The sequence below is a fragment of the Protopterus annectens genome, chromosome 8.part1 (assembly GCF_019279795.1).
Source record: "Protopterus annectens isolate FY-2018-M chromosome 8.part1, PAN1.0, whole genome shotgun sequence".
In the NCBI taxonomy this organism is placed as follows: domain Eukaryota; kingdom Metazoa; phylum Chordata; order Ceratodontiformes; family Protopteridae; genus Protopterus; species Protopterus annectens.
This window is the reverse complement of record NC_056742.1, coordinates 320,722,861-320,745,879: the sequence shown is the minus strand read 5'-3', so window position 1 is coordinate 320,745,879 and position 23,019 is coordinate 320,722,861. Positions and strand designations below refer to the sequence as shown.

At 37.1% G+C, this 23,019-nt stretch overlaps 1 protein-coding gene across 1 annotated transcript in view; it reads left to right on the top strand.

The window, feature by feature from the left end:
* PMFBP1 (polyamine modulated factor 1 binding protein 1) overlaps window positions 1-23,019 on the top strand; it is a 3,624,986-nt gene that overhangs the window by 629,949 nt on the left and 2,972,018 nt on the right. Inside the window, exon 4 of the mRNA XM_044081904.1 lies at window positions 13,225-13,302. Within this exon, the coding sequence (XP_043937839.1) occupies window positions 13,225-13,302 (78 nt within the window). The remainder of the gene's footprint in view (window positions 1-13,224; window positions 13,303-23,019) is intronic.

Here is a 23,019-nt window from a genome sequence, read left to right as displayed (position 1 = left end):
CAGCATCGAATAACTGTTACAGCAGATCTTGAACTTCTAAAGGAAAAATAGACAGGATGGGGAGAAGTGGCCTTGAATTATTAGAAAACAAATTAGTGATAGTTGTTGGAGAACAGACACTGATTCACTTACTTTACTTTAATTGCAATCAGTTATTGAGCAACAAGGTAAGGCGATAGACTGTAAAAGTTTTGCAAGCCAGATTAAACCACTGGCATCTCAGAAGAACTTGAAAATAGCAAGTATCTGTGAGTGAAGAGAACATTGATCATTTGTGTGAATGCCATACAAAGACTGGCACATATCTGTTTAACAACTCATGTATTCTTTTATAAAGAAATAAACTAAAAAACAGTATGTATGTTCATACATTCTTACTAAGCTTATGGCCAAGGAGACCATTGAGAAGTGCAGTCAGCTGTCCAGTCATGCAAACTGCTTTTAAAAGTTGCTAGGGAAGTATTCTTCTTGACAGGCAATGACAGCCTATTCAGGAAATGGGGGATGTTTTGGATTAGGTATCTGTCATGCCATTTGGCACTGTTGATGTGGCAGTGCAGGGTTAGGTATCTAGAGTGGGCACTTGTGTTACCACTTGTTTTATTAAGGTAAAGTTCAAAGAGTGCTGGGTCATTCATAGCACTGAAGGCTGAGCTTAGGTCACCCTTCAGGAGTCGATATGACAGAGGAGCAGGACAGGGCTTTTAGTCTGTTAGAGTTGCTAAGGCTAGAAAAAGAACTGAGACAAATGAACACGCCCTCACTGCAACACTTCTATTAAAACAATCCAAATGGTATCGATATCCACCTTCAATGGACCAAGCAAAACATAAAAGTTTTAAAAAGTAAAGCCTTCAGTTTTAACTTCCGCTTTTCATCCTGCTCCTAGCAGGACTTCTTCAGACAAACAACAAGAATCAACAAATTTCCACTTTTTAAAATAAAATCACATTTCAGTTACAGTTGAAATCACATTTCAATTAAAATGCTTAGTTCCCTGTAACTGGATTTAAAAAGGCCAACCCCCCAAGAATAAAAGACACAGCACATTTTGTACTTTCAATAGTATTTCACTTTGTAAACAAGTAAAACATGGAAGTAAGAAATGAAAAATAGTAAAAACAAAAGAAATAAATATTCCCTTCTATATTGACAAGTTACCAACAGTGCTGTTCAAACATACAAAAAGTGCAAAAACAACACACAGTGCCTGACTGTGTGTTTGTTTACCTCCTTTTTTCACTTGTCCCTGACATGTTGACTAAACTTACTTCTTCACCTAAAATGGCTCTTCAGCAATCCTTACTTATAAAGTTACCCTAAGCAACTTCTCCTATTTGTATGAATACTGAGAAACATCGCTCATACAGCTGCCTTATATACTAATACATAAAGGTTCCATGACTCATGTCTGCATTTAAATCTGTATCTTTATATTTCCAGAACTCACCTTATGTTGCTACATATTAATGTGACTCAAAGTTGTTCAAGGTATTTCACCTCGCTCTTGTTGCCACATTAAAGACCCCAGTGTGGTGGAGATGAATCACTAAACGTCCAATAAAGCTCCACTGTTACTCCATCCTTTAAACAATTTCCAGAATTGTCTGCTAATTGTCTGCTAGTTCATCTTATTCAAGCCTCCATTGCTCTTTGCTTGTGTAGTTACCCTAAAACACCACCTAGTGTTGTTTGTTGGTATGTACCTACATAAGCTGCAATGGTTTAACATGTTATATCACACAAATAAACTAACAAAAGGAAATTTTATGAGTGGGTGAGGGGGATGACCATATGCAAAATGACCTGGTCTATGAGGCCATGCTGTTGTATATATAAGAATTAGTGGACATTTTTCCTAAAATAGTAATAAAAATATATATAATATTATAAATAAAAAGTAAAGGAACACAGTGATTTACCTCATGAGGCTTTTGAGCTTCAGTATACAAGAAATAGAATAAATTTCATTCAAGCCCGGATGACAACAGGCTCTAGTTTGGAGTTGCCATAACAACTCCCTTTTCTCCAACAATAAAGAAGTTGGACCGCCCCTCAAGTCACAAATTTGATTGTCTATGGCTTTAAATTTAAAGGAATGCTGTGGGAAACTTTCCACATGGCTGGCCAATGCGTTTTCCTTTTTTAACGTTCTAATACTGTAGAAGTGTTCATAGATTCTCTCCCTCAGTTTCCTGTCCATTTTGCCTATATTAAAGGCAGGACAGGTGTTACACTGAGTGAGATAGACCACTCCCTTTGAATTACAGTCAAACTTCTTGTTGATTTTAAAACTGACATCTCTAATTGTAAAATTTTGGCCAGCATCTACCTGTGGACAATATGAACACGTTACATTTCCACATTCCATTTCTACTCGTTGGATTTAAAGGTTTCCAACTTCTTTGTAGTAAACTTTTTAAACTGGCATCTCTTCTAAAGGTGACCCTGGGTGCATCTCTCCATATAGAGGACAAGCTATAGTCAGATTTTACTAGTTTCCAATTTTTATAAATAATAGACCTAATTCCATATCCATCCATGCTAAAAGTATTAATGAAATTTGATGAATGAGTATCCCTCTCCACATTAATGCTAGGTTGAACCTCAGTAGAATAACTGTAGAGGCTATCTGCATCTACTGAGCCTCCCAAAATAGGTTGGTAAACCCCTCTTGTTCTCTTTTCTTTCACTTCACTTATAAGGTCTAATACTAAGGTGGATGGATAACCTCTCTTAACAAACATATCTTCCAACCTACTACACTCCATGTTGAAGTCCACATCAGTGGTCACCATACGGGCTGCCCTGACCATTTGACCCTTAACCACTGATCGTTTCTGGAAGAGTGGATGGTTGCTAGTAAAGTGAAGTAAGGCATTGGAGTAGGTCTCTTTTCTATAGATCTTTGCAATATAACGTTTGTTTATGTGGTCTTTTCTAAGGTCTACATCTAGGTATGCTATTCTTTCCTTTTCAAACACGTGTAAATTTTAAGAAATTAGTAGTGTTATTCAAATAAGTTACTAACTTGGATGCCTCCTGTTCTTCACCGTCCACTAACATAAATATGTCATCCAAGAAACGTGTGTAAAAGGATATTTTCCCTTGGATATCAGGTTTCCTTAAAATATACTCCCTCTCCCAGTATGCCATCGCTAAGTTAGCAACACTGGCTCCACAGGGGGACCCCATCGCCACCCCTGTTTTCTGTATATACAACTTGTTGTTCAGTATAAGATAGTTGTTAGTTAACACTATATCTAAAAGTTCACATAGTAAAGTGATTTGGGGGGGTGGGGCCCCCAATTCACCCAACAGTAACCTAATCCATTCTGTTCCTTCATCCTGTGGAATGGAAGTATATAAATCCTTGACATCAATTGTAAGGAAGTTAAGGTCATTTCTAAAGCCTATTTTTTGCATATTTGCTAGAAATGACCAAGAATCCTTACATATTTGGGTCTGCTGTTGTAAATATTTTTTTAAGGTAAAAATCTATGAATGTTGCTAGGGGGTATGTTATATACTATTCCTAGCATCTACAAATAGTCTCATGGGGGGGAGTCTTCAATGGATTTATGTATCTTAGGTATCCCAAATAATATTGGGAGCCTAGGTGAAAGCATATTAAAAAAATTATATGTATTCAAGTCTATTCTGGCTTCAATAAATAGTTCTTCAAGGTGGGAATGGATTCTGCTATATGCTATATTTAATTGATTTCTTGATACTTCCTCATAAGTTACAGAGTGACTATTTTTTCCATTCTTTCCATATAGTCGTCAACGTCCATGATGACTAATCCACCCCCCTTGTCTGGTTGCATAACTCTAACATGTGCCTCCCTGACAAGGAGTAGGGCCTGTTTTTCTTCACTTGTGATATTATATATATTATTCCTAGTTTGTCTTTGTGACAGAAGTTGAAACAAATCTAGCTCACAAACACGTTTGAACAAACCCAAAGTATGGTGCATTGGTGGACAATATGTACTGGAAACATGAAATGGATCATTTGTTGGATTATTTGAGCCAAAAATATAGCCAAGATTAAGTTTTCTAGTATACAACTTCAGGTCCAGAATTGTTTCAGCAACAGACGCCCTTCTCGATGGTACAAAAGTTTGTCCTTTTGCTAATAAGTCTGCCAACAAGGTGTCAATAATTAATGAAGAAAAATTAAAAATTTTAAAGTCACCTTTAGAATTATAAATGAGTCTCACTGCTTCAGGTCTGTACTCTGTTGTTTCATCTGCTGGTACAGCTGCACAGGTTTCTTGTATGAGACCTGGTAGACCTTGCCTCAGGTTGTATCATGTGGCTTGTTTCCGAAAGTTTCGATTAAATTTTGCTCCATTCCACTGTGATTGGTGGTCGTTTTCACTGCCTCTGTTAGATGGTTGATTGTTGTTACCTCCCTCAGAATGTTCATTACGTTGGCTTTCCTGATGGCTGCCATGAGCACCGTTGTTATGATCCGTTTGGACGCCTGGCTGGTAATCTCTTCTATTAACTAGTTCCTTCTGTTGGTCTGATATTCCAGTTTGGGAGACAGGAGGTTTAGGATATGCTATTCTTGTTTTGTATGCTTCCCTGTCTCTATTTAGCTTCTTCACTTTAGTGCTCTTCAATTTAACCAAGTATGAATTAATGCTAGAAAAGCATCTATCATATTCATATTTGTACCGGTTAAAGTCCAAGTCACCTTTTATTTTTTCATCCAACACAGTAATTTCTTATATTAGGATATCGGCTGCCAATTGGTAGTGTTTAATCATAATATCCAATAGTTCGAGTCCATGTTTGTTAAACAAACTGAGAAGGTCTTTGTGAAACAAAGAATTCTCAAAAAGACCAGTGGGGTATTGCCACGATCTAAGGCCCCTCGGCACAATTCCTTTGTTGACACAGTCTTTGAAGTATGTTATTTCTAATTGCAATTTTTTATATTTCATAAGCTTCAAGTCAAAATTCTTTAAACAATCTACCAAACTTGATGACCCCTTCTCTATTGTGGCAATGGACCACTCCCTTCTTGTAAGTTTGGTACTTCGTTGAGCCAATTTTTCAGTTCAGGCCACGAAGGTCCTGAAGAGCCTTCAATACTGGTTAGTGGACTTAGACGTTCATCCTGGACCACCGAATTTATAGAATTCAGTCCCGTCGGTGTTGGGTGTATGCTCACTTCCAATAATGTGTCTGATGAATTGCTCAAGTTGTTCCTTGGGGTAAGCTCGTTGTTGGGTGGTTGGACTAATGTTTCCCCAGTTAAACGGTCCATCCTGACCGTCAATGCTTCTATTTGTTTCGATAAATGCCCGACCAGCGTTGTTAACACTCGTAGTCCTTCCTCCTCAGGTGAGGACGGCAGTGCAACAGTGTCAGGGCTGTGTTCCATGTCCCTATACCAAAACAAACTGATAAGGAATCCAAACACAAAAAACAAACTAGAAAAAGAACTGAGACAAATGAACATGCCTTCACTGTACCACTTCTATTAAAACAATCCAAATGGTATCGATATCCACCTTCAATGGACCAAGCAAAACATAAAAGTTTTAAAAGGTAAAGCCTTCAGTTTTAATTTCCGCTTTTCGTCCTGCTCCTAGCAGACTTCTTCAGACAAACAACAAGAATCAACAAATTTCCACTTTTTAAAATAAAATCACATTTCAATTACAGTTGAAATCACATTTCAATTAAAATGCTTAGTTCCCTGTAACTGGATTTAAAAAGGCCACCCCCCCCCCCCAATAATAAAAGAGACAGCACATTTTGTACTTTCAATAGTATTTGACTTTGTAAACAAGTAAAACATGAAAGTAAGAAATGAAAAATAGTAAAAACAAAAACAAAAGAAATAAATATTCCCTTCTATATTGACAAGTTACCAGCAGTGCCGTTCAAACATACAAAAAGTGCAAAAACAACACACGGTGCCTGACTGTGTGTTTGTTTACCTCTTTTTTTCACTTATTCCTGACATGTTGACTAAACTTACTTCTTCACCTAAAATGGCTCTTCAGCAATCCTTACTTATAAAGTCAATATAGAAGGACATTTTTATTTCTTTTTTTTGAAATGTGATTTTATTTTAAAAGTAGGCTTTAAAACTTTTATGTTTTGCTTAGTCCATTGAAGGGTGATATCGATTACCATTTGGATTGTTTTAATAGAAGTAGGTGTGTTTTCTAGTTTGTTTTTTGTGTTTGGATTCCTTATCAGTTTGTTTTGGTATTGGGACATGGAACACAACCCTGACACTGTTGCACTGCCGTCCTCACCAGAGGAGGAAGGACTAGGAGCGTTAACAACGCTGGTCGGGCATTTATCGAAACAAATAGAAGCATTGACGGTCAGGATGGACCGTTTAATTGGGGAAACATTAGTCCAACCACCCAACAACGAGCTTACCCCAAGGAACAACTTGAGCAATTCATCAGACAAATTATTGGAAGTGAGCATACACCCAACACCGACGGGACTGAATTCTATAAATTCGGTGGTCCAGGATGAACGTCCAAGTCCACTAACAAGTATTGAAGGCTCTTCAGGACCTTCGTGGCCTGAACTGAAAAATTGTCTCAACGAAGTACCAAACTTACAAGAAGGGAGTGGTCCATCCCCGGTAACAACTAATGCCACAATAGAGGAGGGGCCATCAAGTTTGGTAGATTGTTTAAAGAATTTTGACTTGAAGCTTATGAAATATAAAAAATTACAATTAGAAATAACATACTTCAAAGAGTGTGTCAATGAAGGAATTGTGCCGGAGGGCCTCGGATCGTGGCAATACCCCACTGGTCTTATTGAGAATTCTTTGTTTCACAAAGACCTTCTCAGATTGTTTAACAAACATAGACTCAAACTACTGGATATTATGATTAAACACTACCAATTGGCAGCCGATATCCTAATAAAAGAAATGACTGTGTTGGATGAAAAAATAAAAGGTGACTTGGACTTTAACCGGTACAAATATGAATATGATAGATGCTTTTCTAGCATTAATTCATACTTGGTTAAATTGAAGAGCACTAAAGTGAAGAAGCTAAATAGAGACAGGGAAGCGTACAAAACAGGAATAGCATATCCTAAATCTCCTGTCTCCCAAACTGGAATATCAGACCAATGGAAGGAACCAGTTACCAGCCAGGCGTCCAAACAGATCATAACAACGGAGCTCATGGCAGCCATCAGGAAAGCCAACGTAATGAACATTCTGAGGGAGGTAACAACAATCAATCATCTAAAAGAGGCAGTGAAAACGACCACCAATCACGGTGGAATGGAGCAAAATTTAATCGAAATTTTCGGAAACAATCCTCAGGATACAACCTGAGGCAAGGTCTACTACATGTCTCATACAAGACACCTGTGCAGATGTACCAGTAGATGAAACAACGGAGTACAGACCTGAAACGGTGAGACTCATTTATAATTCTAAAGGTGACTTTAAAATTTTTAATTTTTCTTCATTAATTATTGACACCTTGTTAGCAGACTTATTAGCAAAAGGACAAACCTTTGTACCATCGTACCATTGCTGAAACAAATCTGGACCTGAAGTTGTTTACTAGAAAACTTAATTTTGGCTATATTTTTGGCTCAAATAATCCAACAAATGATCCATTTCATGTTTCCAGTACATATTGTCCACCAATGCACCATACGTTGGGTTTCTTCGAACGTGTTTGTGAGCTAGATTTATTTCAACTTCTGTCACAAAGACAAACTAGGAATACTATATATAATATCACAAGTGAAGAAAAACAGGCCCTACTCCTTGTCAGGGAGGCACATGTAAGAGTTATGCAAACAGACAAGGGGGGTGGATTAGTCATCATGGACGTTGACGACTATATGGAAAGAATGGAAAAAATAGTCACTTCCGTAACTTATGAGGAAGTATCAAGAAATCAATTAAATATAGCATATAGTAGAATCCATTCCCACCTTGAAGAACTATTTATTGAAGCCAGAATAGACTTGAATACATATATTTTTTTAATATGCTTTCTACCTAGGCTCCCAATATTATTTGCGATACCTAAGATACATAAATCCATTGAAGACCCCCCCATGAGACCATTGGTAGATGCTAGGAATAGTATAACATACCCCCTAGCAAAATTCATAGATTTTTACCTTAAAAAATATGTACAACAGCAGACCCAAATATGTAAGGATTCTTGGTCATTTCTAGCAAATATGCAAAAAATAGGCTTTAGAAATGACCTTAACTTCCTTACAATTGATGTCAAGGATTTATATACTTCCATTCCACAGGATGAAGGAATAGAATGGATTAGGTTACTGTTGGGTGAATTGGGGCCCCCCCCCCAAATCAATTTACTATGTGAACTTTTGGACATAGTGTTAACTAACAACTATCTTACACCGAACAACAAGTTGTATGTACAGAAAACAGGGGTGGCGATGGGGTCCCTCTGTGGAGCCAGTGTTGCTAACTTAGTGATGGCATATTGGGAGAGGGAGTATATTTTAAGGAAACCTGATATCCAAGGGAAAATATCCTTTTACACACGTTTCTTGGATGACATATTTATGTTAGTAGACGGTGAAGAACAGGAGGCATCTAAGTTAGTAACTTATTTGAATAACACTACTAATTTCTTAAAATTTACACGTGTTTGAAAAGGAAAGAATAGCATACCTAGATGTAGACCTTAGTAAAGACCAAATAAACAAATGTTATATTGCAAAGATCTATAGAAAAGAGACCTACTCCAATGCCTTACTTCACTTTGCTAGCAACCATCCACTCTTCCAGAAACGATCAGTGGTTGAGTCAACTGGTCAGGGCAGCCCGTATGGTAACCACTGACGTGGACTTCAACATGGAGTGTAGTAGGTTGGAAGATATGTTTGTTAAGAGAGGTTATCCATCCACCTTAGTATTAGACCTTATAAGTGAAGTGAAAGAAAAGAGAACAAGAGGGGTTTACCAACTTATTTTGGGAGGCTCAGTAGGTGCAGATAGCCTCTACAGTTATTCTACTGAGGTTCAACCTAGCATTAATGTGGAGAGGGATACTCATTCATCAAATTTCATAAATACTTTTAGCATGGATGGATATGGAATTAGGTCTATTATTTATAAAAATTGGAAACTAGTAAAATCTGACTATAGCCTGTCCTCTATATGGAGAGATGTACCCAGGGTCACCTTTAGAAGAGATGCCAGTTTAAAAAGTTTACTACAAAGAAGCTGGAAACCTTTATATCCAACGAGTAGAAATGGAATGTGGAAATGTAACATGTGTTCATATTGTCCACAGGTAGATGCTGGCCAAAATTTTACAATTAGAGATGTCAGTTTTAAAATCAACAAGAAGGTCGACTGTAATTCAAAGGGAGTGGTCTATCTCGCTCAGTGTAATACCTGTCCTGCTTTTTATATAGGCAAAATGGACAGGAAACTGAGGGAGAGAATCTATAAACACTTCTACAGTATTAGAACGTTAAAAAAGGAAAACGCATTGGCCAGACATGTGGAAAGTTTCCCACAGCATTCCTTTAAATTTAAAGCCATAGACAATCAAATTTGTGTCTTGAGGGGCGGTCCAACTTCTTTATTGTTGGAGAAAAGGGAGTTGTTATGGCAACTCCAAACTAGAGCCTGTTGTCATCCGGGCTTGAATGAAATTTATTCTATTTCTTGTATACTGAAGCTCAAAAGCCTCATGAGGAAAATCACTGTGTTCCTTTACTTTTTATTTATAATATTATATATATTTTTTATTACTATTTTAGGAAAAATGTCCACTAATTCATATATATACAACAGCATGGCCTCATAGACCAGGTCATTTTGCATATGGTCATCCCCCTCGCCCACTCATGAAATTTCCTTTGGAAGTTTATTTGTGTGATATAACATGTCAAACCATTGCAGCTTGTGTAGGTACATACCAACAAACAACACTAGGTGGTGTTTTAGGGTAACTACACAAGCAAAGAGCAATGGAGGCTTGAATAAGATGAACTAGCAGACAATTCTGGAAATTGTTTAAAGGATGGAGTAACAGTGGAGCTTTATAGGACGTTTAGTGATTCATCTCCACCACACTGGGGTCTTTAATGTGGCAACAAGAGCGAGGTGAAATACCTTGAACAACTTTGAGTCACATTAATATGTAGCAACATAAGGTGAGTTCTGGAAATATAAAGATACAGATTTAAATGCAGACATGAGTCATGGAACCTTTATGTATTAGTATATAAGGCAGCTGTATGAGCGATGTTTCTCAGTATTCATACAAATAGGAGAAGTTGCTTAGGGTAACTTTATAAGTAAGGATTGCTGAAGAGCCATTTTAGGTGAAGAAGTAAGTTTAGTCAACATGTCAGGAGTAAGTGAAAAAAGGAGGTAAACAAACACACAGTCAGGCACCGTGTGTTGTTTTTGCACTTTTTGTATGTTTGAACAGCACTGCTGGTAACTTGTCAATATAGAAGGGAATATTTATTTCTTTTGTTTTTTGTTTTTACTATTTTTCATTTGTTACTTTCATGTTTTACTTGTTTACAAAGTGAAATACTATTGAAAGTACAAAATGTGCTGTGTCTTTTATTCTTGGGGGGGGGGGGGTGGCCTTTTTAAATCCAGTTACAGAGAACTAAGCATTTTAATTGAAATGTGATTTCAACTGTAATTGAAATGTGATTTTATTTTAAAAAGTGGATATTTGTTGATTGTTGTTGTTTGTCTGAAGAAGTCCTGCTAGGAGCAGGACGAAAAGCGGAAATTAAAACTGAAGGGTTTACCATTTAAAACTTTTATGTTTTGCTTGGTCCATTGAAGGTGAATATCGATACCATTTGGATTGTTTTAATAGAAGTGGTGCAGTGAGGGCGTGTTCATTTGTCTCAGTTCTTTTTCTAGTTTGTTTTTTGTGTTTGGATTCCTTATCAGAATTGCTAAGGCTATTGAGACCTGAGGTTTTCTTTTGGTGAGGAAACATTGAGATTTGTCAAGCTAGTTTAGAGTGGCACATGTCAATAAGTGTGACTCGTTCAAAAGTGGCTCTAATGGATGAATAAAGTGGGGCTACAAACTCCTTAGACCCTGAGGAGATATCACGAAAGGTAAACTGTGCAAGGTAGAAGGATTTTATAACCACCACAGAGATGTGTTAGATATAGGAAAGTCTGTTAGCAGCATATGTACCAGTCCTTTGACAACTGTGTCAAATTTAAGTGGATTGCTGTATATGTAGTAAGCTATAATAATGATAGATTTACTAAAGGAAACTGTTGTGCATTTCTTAATGTTAAGTGTCAGCCTGTGATTAATACACAGAGCATTTGTTTGGTCCAGCCCTTGGTGCAGAATTTGAGCATCAAAATGGGCTTTAATAATCATCAGCAAACTTGGTTAGCCATGGTCTCTTAACATCAGCATTTATGTCAAAGAAATATATAACAAATAAGAGGGTGTCCAGGGCAGAGTCTGTAGGATACCACTGATGACATTTGTTTGTCTATAGCAAATACTCCCAACCTTAATGACATAGTTTTGTCAGACAGACAATTACCTATAGAGTGCACTGTGTCACCTTCACAAGGACCAGATGAGCCTCAGTAACCTTTTCAAAAAACTCAGATAAGTTGAACAGAGATGTCTGCTTTTTACAAAATCTAATTGTTACCTATCTAATGATATAAGGTCATCTGTATCATTGTTTATTAGTTCAGCTACAATATGTTCCATACCCTTGTAAGTAACACTAGTGAGACTAATAAGCCTGTAATTCCTAAGATCAGTAAAAGCACTTCCTTTATGTAAGGGCACCACAACAGCCATCCTCCCCACCTTGGGAACAGAACTGATGGACATTGTCAAGTTGAAGAGTTGATGAAGTGGTTTTGCTAAGTAGGACTTCATGCTCTTCAGTAGATATCCAGGTGTACTGCAAGGACCCACAGAAGTAGTAGTTTTAGTTTTGGCAAATGCTATAGGGACTTTGTCCACATTGATCTCAGGATGTATGGTGTGAGGGGGTAATGGAGGAGAGTAAGGGGACGAGATGGAGTGAAGCTGAAAGAGAATTTGTCTGCAAGAATATTAGCAATGTCCTTCATGTCAGAGAAGGAGAAACAGTTGGAGATAAATTCAGTACAGAATTATTGATTGCTTATATGCTTCTTAACTCGATACATCTGAGTGATGCCTCCAGGTGCATCTGCAGTTAACCCCTACTAACGCCTCTAGGTGTCAAATATTGTTTGTTCATATTTGCATCAATAATTCCAAAACCATGCTGTGTACAAGGTTTTAAAAGATTTACTCTTAAAGATTACGCAATGGCAAATTCAACTGCATTATTATTTGGGCTCTGTGCAGTGCAGGTAAAGAGATATTAACTGTTGTTTTTATGATAGTTTATATCAATATAGTTTTCACATTTTTCTAAACTTCTCAACAACCAAGTAACACAGACAGAACTCTATAGCCTCATATGAAAGCTGTCAGCTAGATGAATAAAATGGTGTTGATAGTATGTGTGTAACTTGAGTGGTTGCTGAGATATTGTAAGTTGTTTATAAAATATTACAAACTTAATAGTTACTGTGTTTACTGTGACTTATAAAATTCAGTTTAAGACCTAGAACCTACTATCACTATAAAATAATTTTCACTGAAGAGTTTGCCATTTATACTTCTTTCATAACCTCTATGGTTCCAGAGATATGAAAATGTGTTTGAAATGTGAGGACATAATTTGATTCTGTCAAAAGGCTTAGGCTGTGCTCACTGGATGTTACAGTGCAAACTTCCTGAGGTTCATTGGAGTAAATGAGTTAATGTAGCTAAAGAAGGCCTTATGGTGCTTTTGTTGGAGAAACTAACCATATAGACAGCCGGATTGAAACTGTTTTCCAGAAGCTAAGTGATGACTTTGACATATTCATGTAACTTGTAAGTTGTTCATCATTGCTGCTGTAGCATTGACTGCTTGTATGTCTGTGGCCACCTTCTTTTATTGCTTCATGTGATTTGCTCCTTGAAATTTCAAAAAAATCCTGTTAAGGTGTTGTTAGTGCTTTAGAGACATGTCCATTGTCTGGTGAACACGTATTCTGCATTGCATCATGATTCCCAAATTTCAGCTGTATTGCAGGCTGACATATGCTGGTTAACTGCCCCTCTGTTCACTTTCTGAATTATTTGTTTTTTTTTTTTCTATTTATTAAGGAGTTACAAGCTAAACTGCATTCCTCAGAAGTCAAGCTGGCACACTTGAAAGCTGCAACCGCTGGACATATATATGATGTAAGTAATATCAGTAGCATTAATATTCGTTAATTTCACTAAGAATGCCTGACACAGCAGTTATTCGTTTAAAACACAGTGCATCAGAAGTGAGGAAATACATTAGGATTCAGAGTATCCTAAGCCTTCCTGAAGCCATGCCAGAGTGCTCTGTAGGGACTGGACAGACACATTAAATTATGCTTTTTGTTTCCTCAGCTTTAACACATTATTTTTCAAACTTAGCAAACAATTCTGTTACATCATTTTGTGGTGATCTTCCTACCCCTGGGAACACATAATGCAAGGATCAGGAAACATATTGTTGCCTTGTCTGGGCATGCAATGTTTTGCATGTTTGCATTTGCATTTTATATATTTAAATATTCATAATTTAAAACTAAATTGCTCCCACATTTTGTTTGGACCCCACCCCCTGTAAAAATACCCATTATGGTTTTTAGTATTCCTTAACACGGTTTCTATTTTACCTTTTTTGTTCCCCTTGCACCTTTCATGACAGTGACATTTTTAGGTTACCAATACATTTTATGGCAAAGTGTTCTGATCACTAATATCGGTACACTGACTGGCATATATTCTCCCAAAATATCAGGATTTGACTGACTGCCTTTATTATTTATGACAAACAGTTCTTAGGTTGGTAATGTTGGCTAGTGCTGTTTCTGAAGTTGCCAAACCACATTATAGCTTAGAGCTGATCTGCCTTTCAGATTAGTGATCCATAATATGCTTATTCATTTCACTGAAGTATTTCACATCTGTGTTTAAAAAATTATGACAATCATAAAGAAACCTACAATGCCCCTGTTCCAGAACTGATGATGGCTGTGAAAGATTAAAGTGTCCCATCTCTCCTTCCCTGCCACTATAGGAAACAGAGTCTGGTATTGACTGTCTAGTGGCAGATGCCAGCATAAGCATTCTAGCTGCCCCAGTAAGTGGCAACCAAACACACAGCCATTTACATGCAACATGAATGAGATTGTTAATCAGATATATCCATGCTGCCTAGAAACATGTGCTTCTGGGGGGAGGGGTAAAGGTGTAGGGAAGAGGACACTATATTCTGCAATTTGTTGTATAATTCCAAATATCTTAGTTACTCTACTGAGGCTTTTAATAGCTGAAGATGCAGTTGATTAGGCAGCGAGACAGAGAGAGAAAGGGAGAGAGATACAGCAAATGAAATTTGAAACAGACTTCAGCTTTCAGTGGCAAAAAATTCCATACAGTTGGAGAACAGCATACATGGCACTGAGATTTTATCTCCGACTGTGGCATGAGTGACCCTGGGTTTGAGTACTATACTCCTTGTGGACATAGGAATGAACAACTCACACTGTCTTGCCATTTCAGGAAAGTGAGAAATATTATTGTGCTATAGGTAATATCTCTGTACAGGTGAGGAGATGAGCAGCCCTTAACAGGAGAGGCTGTACTAGGTAACTGCTGTGGGAGCGCACTTGTGGAATACATGAAAAACAGCATTGCATGCACTTCACATAATGGTTCAAACTTGTGCAGGCAAGTGAACAGCTAGCTATATGCAAAACCATCCCATCCCACTTGTAGCAGAGAGATGCAGTTTCTTCCATAAAAATGCAGTCAAGATTGTGGTTTGCTGAGGGGATAGTGCTAGGGTTCAGGCTGAGAAGATATAAAGAAGTGCTGACTTTTAAAAAAAATGATTGCTGTTAATTGGGTTGCCTGTCTATTCCTTTTGTGAAATGTTTATCTTGTTTAAAAAAGTCTATATAATGAAACATTTAGTGTCTTGTTATGAATCATGTGAAACAAAATGTAAAAAATGCTAAAGTAGATGAAAACTGTGCTGACCTGAGAGTTTCAACTGTTGGCTGGTTTTGGAAATGCCTTTAAATAGTACACTTGAAAAACTCTCCCTCACAAAGAAGGCACAGAGACTATAATACTATGCAATACAAAAAGACTTGCCAGATGTGAGACCTGAAAACCCTACTTAATTAACCCACTTTGCTTAGGAATTTGTATACTAATATTTTTTTTTTTTACTTTGTAGCTGGTTGTCTTTTGGCTTTTTATGTCACTTAAAGAGATCAATATACAAAATGATGACTAAAATATTTTATATATCCCATGCACTAACAGTGTTTTCTTGTACCATTTCTATAACATGCAGGCCAACATTTCTTAGACATTTTCTGAGTTTTGCTCAGAAAAACATCTGCATTGATGTATTTTGAGCTATGCAACTTAAATGTTACTTATCCTGATGGCACTAGCTTTCTTTGGAAATTTAGAAATGTAGCTGCCACCCCCCCCCCCCCCCCCAAAAAAAAAAAAAAACAGCTGTTTGAAATGTCTGCTGAAGTACTGCAGGGTTTGACTGTTTTGTAAAGAAGCTTGCTAAGAAATGTCTTGGCTAACTGCTCAAAAAGTCATGTTTCCTTCATAGAAGTCAAAGGCAAATACCCCAACAGTTCGTCTTTTGTGGCCTACACCACTAACATGTTGTCACATCGCTAATCCAGATAATACTGTTGAGTTACATCCAACTTCTATAGCGATTCCCTGGGCAGCTGAGGCCATCCACAGAGTTTACGAGGCAAGGTGGCAAAAGAAGAAGATTTTCATGTACCACGTGATGGCCCACAAATCTTATACTTGTGAGTTATTGTGGACGCTTTGAGTTATATAATGATGCTATTACTGTCTTCCCAGCAGTGACATCCCACTTTTACTTAAAACAGTCAAATTAGTAGATACAAAAAAACAGTTATGAACAACTACTCTTTCTTATTTATAATTTATTTTTACCATTCACTGACAGTAAAATACTGGATTTAAAAATCTTCTTCCACGCTCATACCTATGTTCGGCTGCCAGTGACAAAAATATTCACATATTTGTTCACCCTCAGACAGTTCCCTTAGAAACAGAAAATCCCCCATATTGGGCTGACTTGCACACATTTTGGTAGCTCTCTTTAAGTCATTAACTGCCCCACTTTTATATTTCCTGCTGTGTCAAAGGTTTACAGTATCTGTGTAAAAAGGCCTCAAACATTTAACCACATTTTCATGAAAATATGTAGAGCAACAAGACAGTGTCCACCTTGTAAGTATCATAAAAACATACTATAAAGTGACAGGACAGTGTCCACCTTGTAAGTATCCTAAAAACATGCTATAAAGTGACAGGACAGTGTCCACCTTGTAAGTATCTTAAAAAACATACTATAAAGTGACAGGACAGTGTCCACCTTTTAAGTATCCTAAAAACATACTATAAAGTGACAGGACAGTGTCCAACTTGTAAGTATCCTAAAAACATACTATAAAGTGACAGGACAGTGTCCACCTTGTAAGTAGCATAAAAAACATACTATAAAGTGACAGGACAGTGTCCACCTTGTAAGTAGCATAAAAAACATACTATAAAGTGACAGGACAGTGTCCACCTTGTAAGTATCCTAAAAACATACTATAAAGTGACAGGACAGTGTCCACCTTGTAAGTATCCTAAAAATATAATATAAAGTGACAGGACAGTGTCCACCTTGTAAGTATCCTAAAAACATACTATAAAGTGACGGGACAGTGTCCACCTTGTAAGTAGCATAAAAAACATACTATAAAGTGACGGGACAGTGTCCACCTTGTAAGTAGCATAAAAAACATAGTATAAAGTGACAGGACAGTGTGCACCTTGTAAGTAGAGTACTATTTGACCTCACAAAAACATTTGCCATTTTTGTGCACCAGCTTCTTGGAATGGATATATGGCTAAACAGGGAAACAGCATTCATTAAAGGGTGCTTCCATCAGAAACAATAGTTGACACTGCACACCTTTAAGTGTAACAAAAAATAAAATAAAATAAAAAACATTATTTTTGCAGGCATTCTATCCCAACAGTTCTGCATTGTTGCTCTGTAAAATAGCCTTTTTTTAATGCTGTATGACAATGAAATTGGTTTGGTGAGTCACATTTTATTGGAACAGGACTCACTGAATAGTTAGGAGCCAATTGTAATAGACCTTTCCAATGGTCTCCCCTAAAGGATTATTGACAGGTTTCCAACTTCTGTCTGAAAACATGAGAGCCAATCAGGATTTTTCGTATCACTCCATCTCTCCCATGTTAGAGTTCCAAAAGCTGTATTCTTTCCCCTGTCATTGTAACCTTTCTTACACATGACACCATGCAGGTTTTCACCATTACTCTTGTTTTCACCATTACTCTTGTTTTCACCATTACTCTTGTTTTCTTGTTGATATAACTTTACATTTGTAGCATCAGTGTATACCATGGGAACAAACTCTGGCATTAGGCAAAGGCCACAGAATGTCATATAAGCCAAGCTTCATAGACGCACAAAATAAACAAACTGAAGTCCTAGTAAATGTTTTACATCATCATTTCATTTCTCAATCATGTTGTGATTTTCAGATATTTGGTATTGCCCTTAAGATTATCTTTTTCTCAAGTTATTCTAAATTGTCAACAGTAACATCAGCACTAACCTGAGGATCACTTACTTACAAAGAAAGTATCTAATCTTCAAAGCTTTTAACCTAGATTTTATAAACAGCACCAGTTCTGCATACAACCGATCTGTGTGTTTTAAGGATCTGTACCAAACACATCTGTATACCAAACTGCAGCCTAGATTAAAGCTTACTGGTTAGTTAGATAAGGCTAAACATTCTCATGTGTGCTACACTTAGCATAGACTGTTTGACTTGTTCTGCAGGATAACATCCTGTAAAAACCCCACCTGATAGAAAGAAAAAACATACAGCACTTGGAAAGTGTTGCCTAGCACCTGCTTGATTCTGCATGTTTGTGAAGAGACAAGGTGTCACAGATTCAGTGTGTTTAGTAAACCTGATAGGAATGGATCCACCCCAGATAGGACGTTGCTGTGGACATCATTGTCTGGTCCACAACCATGTGCTCTCTTCTGATCCTTAACCACCTGTAGCAGTAGATAATGTTAGTCAGGAGCATGGGGGCTGAAAATTTCCAGCAGTAGGGCAGTATCATACAGCAACCCCACCCCCACCCACGTGGCCCAGAGGGGTCTACTACAATCACTTGTGTGATTTCAGCTCACAACACACTTGCTGTCAATCAAAAAGGCATGTGCTGTAACTCCCACTAGCTTGATTTTTCTTAATTATTTAGCCTCCCAGCACATAACCCTATTAATCTGTATAGCCCTACCAAAGCCCTAAAACTCCTACCTGGTTCCTAAACCAATTCCTTGTTCCCTAAACCTAAAACTCCAACCTCCCTCATAAAACGTAAATTCCCCATTTACTCCCTAACGTTAAACTCCCTTTCTGCTCCCTAAATCTAAAACTCCTTCCTGCTCATTAACCCTAAGACTCCATTCCTACTCCCTAACCCTGAAATCCCACAAGCTCAATTATCAAAAATGTTTTGCCTTCTGACCATGTGAATAGCCATCACAACTCCACCCATTTGCTCCTTAAAACAAGAAATACCTGACAATAATGTGGTTATCATTGGGTTAACCATCAGGGTAATTTTTTGTAGGAAACATGCCAGTTCATTGAAAGTGATTTCAGTGAAGGTAAAAAGTGCAAGTGAAGTTTGTCAGAATTTCTTTGGCAATTGTGGAGTTTTCATTTTTTTTCCAGTGATGATCAAACCCAGATTTGCTCTATATAAGTTTGGGGTGTCCCCCAGATAGGGCATGCAGAGTTACTTGCCCTCTAGAAAAAAAAAAAAGACTTCCCATGAGATTCAATGAAAGTATTTTCAGCAAATTTCTTTTGGAGTTTTTTTTACTTTTGCTGGGATTTTTATCGATATAGCAACATTTTTTTTTTTTTGTATATGCTCCGTCCTCTTTTACATGACAGTAAATGCCAAAGGATTCAGTGTACAGTGGGTCTTCAAGAAGAGATGTGACCAGTCCTGTGAGTAATGTAACCACTCAGATGTCCTGTCTCCTTTCCAAGTATGCACATCTGCATGATCTCTAGTTCCTACTGGGGAGTCCAGCCCAGAATATACATCTAAAGCACATGTTCCTCACCCAGCTCCCTGAGAAATGGAAACAGACATTGCCTGACCTAGTTATTTCCTCTTTTTAACAGCACCTTCAATACCTTGTCTTCCAGTTAAACTTGAAATGCTTGGGTCATGGTCAAGGCTTTATCTAAATTATGGAGTTTACAGGTATCAAAAATGAAACAAAATTTAAGAACTTGGCCTTCCTGAAGATAATAAAGCCTGAATCTCTACACAATTAACAGAACTCAACAGTGATTCTGTAGTTTTGTGGGGTGTTTGTATAAATTATATACAAAACTCTGTAAGTTTATCTGTGATCCCTGAGAGGGGATTGTGTCCAAAACTTGGCCAGGTTTAGATAAGCAGTGTGTACCAGTTTACCCTCATCCATGGCCCTGGTGATATTCTCAAAGAATTCCACCGGACTGAGCAGGCAACACCTCCTTCTGACAAAGCCAAATTTAGTTCCAGTTTTTGGAGGGTTCCTATGTCATTATTGATCAGGTCCATAATAATTCTCTATATGGCCTTGCAGATAAGACTGGTCAAGCTTATGGGTCTGTAGTTCCCTGGGTCAGTTGATGGGCCCCATTGTGCAGAAGGATGACTGTTGCAGTACTCTGCTCCACTGGGACAAAGCCTGTTCAAAGGCTATGGTTAAAGAGGGTTTCTAGTGGTCCTGATACTCTGCTTCTCTGTGACAAAGCCTGTTCAAAGGCAATTGTTAAAGAGGGTTTCTAGTGGTCCTGATACTCTGCTCCTCTGGGACAAAGCCTGTTCAAAGGCTATGGTTAAAGAGGGCTTCTAGTGGTCCTGATAGATTCTGTTTTAAGCTATTTAAGTAGCATCCTGGAATGTTGTCAGAATCCATGGAAGCTGTATTTTTGGCTTTAGCAAGTGTGGTAAGGACCAGTTCTGTTGTAATGACTGGTAGGATGATGTTTACGGGTATTTCTTTGGGTGTGGTAGGAGGTGATGGAAGAGAGAAATTTGAACTGAACTGTTCGGCCAGCAGATTTGTTATAGTTTCAGGCTGGGTGTAAGTATTGCCATTCATGATTAATTTGGTACATTACTGAGCATTTCCCTGAGGTTACAAACATAATTAAAAAAAGCCTTATGGTTATCTTTCAGCTTGGATGATATCTTTGCCTCATAGTTTTCTTAGCAGGGACCCTTCCATTTTTATTAGGTGTTACGTATAAAATCTACACTTTATAAAGCTGATAAGGTAGATTCAAACAACTTCAGTATTCTATACTGTCCGTTCTTAATTCCTTGCAATTCCAGGATAACAATGACACTTCAGTTGCCAGCACTGAGAATGCTTTACCAAGTTTGTTTATTTAGTGTTGAAGTATATCAGGCCTCTGTTTTGCACATAAATATTCCTCCTACTAACTATCGGGATATATTTTTAGTACAGCTCCATGTGTGCTCTGTAATGATTTACTGAGCTCAGTGTGTGTACTTCAGAGATAACCAGTATGAAACGACAGGAAGTGTGCTCACCCCCTTCATTTATGAATCATGGTGTATTTAAATTTTCTGACCCTGAACTAACTCAGTTAACTCAGGACTAAAACTATTTTCAAATGAGTATAGAAAACAGCATAGTTGGGTCTGATAACTTTTCCATGTTGTTACAGTTTTGCAGTTTTATTCATTATTGTTTTTTTCTTCTGAAAAAGCTAAAATTCTTGATCTGAAAAAAAAAAATGTCGGTGATCTGTTAGTAAAAGGTACATTAAAGTCAGAAATTAACACTTTTTATATAGATTTAATAAGTACACTTTTTGGAGATTTGAACCAGTGGCTAAAGACATTTTTGTAAGCTTAGAATTCAGGAAATTTCTTAGGTCTTTGCCACCACAGGTACTTGTATTATTTGCACGTCTTAAAAAGAAAACAGTATTATATATTGGTGATGATAAATATTTCCAGTCATACATGTGACTAAAATTTTAAATCTTTGAAACCATGAACTGAAAACTTGGATAAGGATAAATCAGTTGCCATCTGAATTATACAGCACAAAATGTTTCATAGTAGTCACTGGACTCCAGAAAATATGTCTTAGTCTAATATCAACTAAGAAATATTGGCACACTTGAGATTGACTTGGTTCATGGTTCCACATGAACCAGGATTGTAAAACGATCAATACCTGGTGATTGTAGAATAATCAATACCTGGTGATTAAAAACTAAAACAGTACTTTTCTTAGTAACAAGAGTTCATATTCTCCTTAGCTATAACCATCAGATTTTAGGGAAATCAGTACTGTGTAACGCTTGGAGTATTTCTCATTTCTTCTGTATCAGCTACAAGACTTATTCTTGCAAGTTGATATCTACCTTTAACTATGGATTAGAATGGTGGGTTTAGTTTTCAGAGGTAACAATATTTGAAAATATTCAGTTTGAAAGCTTGATGAGGTAAATTAAGTAGGAGGGCTAAAGAGGAAGGGGATTCGACTTTATCTGGTTTTGATCGGTCTTTTATTGTGATAACTTAGTCTTGCATACAGGTCAGGCAGATGTTTATTAACAAAAGGGACTAAAATAATTTCATTGCTTGTTTCTTAGTGTCGTTATTCATAATCAAGCGCTTCTACTTTCTTATTTTTTTCACTAGTTTATTCTCTTTCCTCATGTCCGTAGCTGCCACACCAGAATCCTTTTTAATCTGTACAACAAATGACTTCATCTTATCATAACCTCACACGTATGGGCATTGCTGAACCAGTTTAAGTATGAGTGCATAATTTGCCACTATAGCTTTTGTTTTATCTAAATTTATTTTATACCATTAAAAGACCTGCAATTATTTCAGAATTTTACATAACAGCAAAATGACCTTTACTGGATTTATCAAGTACAACATAATATAATCTTAGTTGTGAAAGACATTAAAGACCCTTCAGATCTTGCATCACATAGACCCATTGTGATATTAAGAAATGTCTATGAAGCGTTGTCTGTATAAGTTAAGAAAATGGCAAAGTTGTTGCTTGGTCTTCGTTAATCTGTAAATAAAATCAAATTAAAAAATAAAACAACATGTAGTCATCCCATGTCATGTTGTCTGATACTTGACAAATTCCTTTATAAAGACAGATCTAAGTAGAAAAAAATATGGAAGGACTTTCACGGTCTGTAGTAGCAAACACATGAAAGTAAATAAATACATAAATAAGTAATAAATAAAAAGATACTGAAAGGCTTCTATGTATCAAATGCACGTGGGAGATAAAAAATAATTCTGGGATAATGGCAAATGCACATAAAGAGTGAAGTTACCCTTTAGGCCAGAGATAGGTACACATGTGCTGCAACACAGACGCAGAGAGGAAAAGATAGTTTTTACTTAGCTTGGTAGTCCCAGTATGAATTTTAGAATCATGTGACACATAGTATTGTCCCTTGTTCACTTTGTTTTTATTATCAGTTTTATTACCTTAAACCTTTCCTCTGTGGTGCCACTTTCACCTTTCATTTTTCATTCTAATCATTTCTCTGCAATGCATAGCTTACTATATTTATTTGCCAGTTATTTTATCATCCTTTTTAATGTACCATGTTATGTTGTCACCTTTCTTCTTTGAAGGCTGTAATTGACAGAGTGGGTTATTTAGACTGCAGTCAGTTTTTCTTTCAATTTTTCTCAATTATATTTATTATTTGC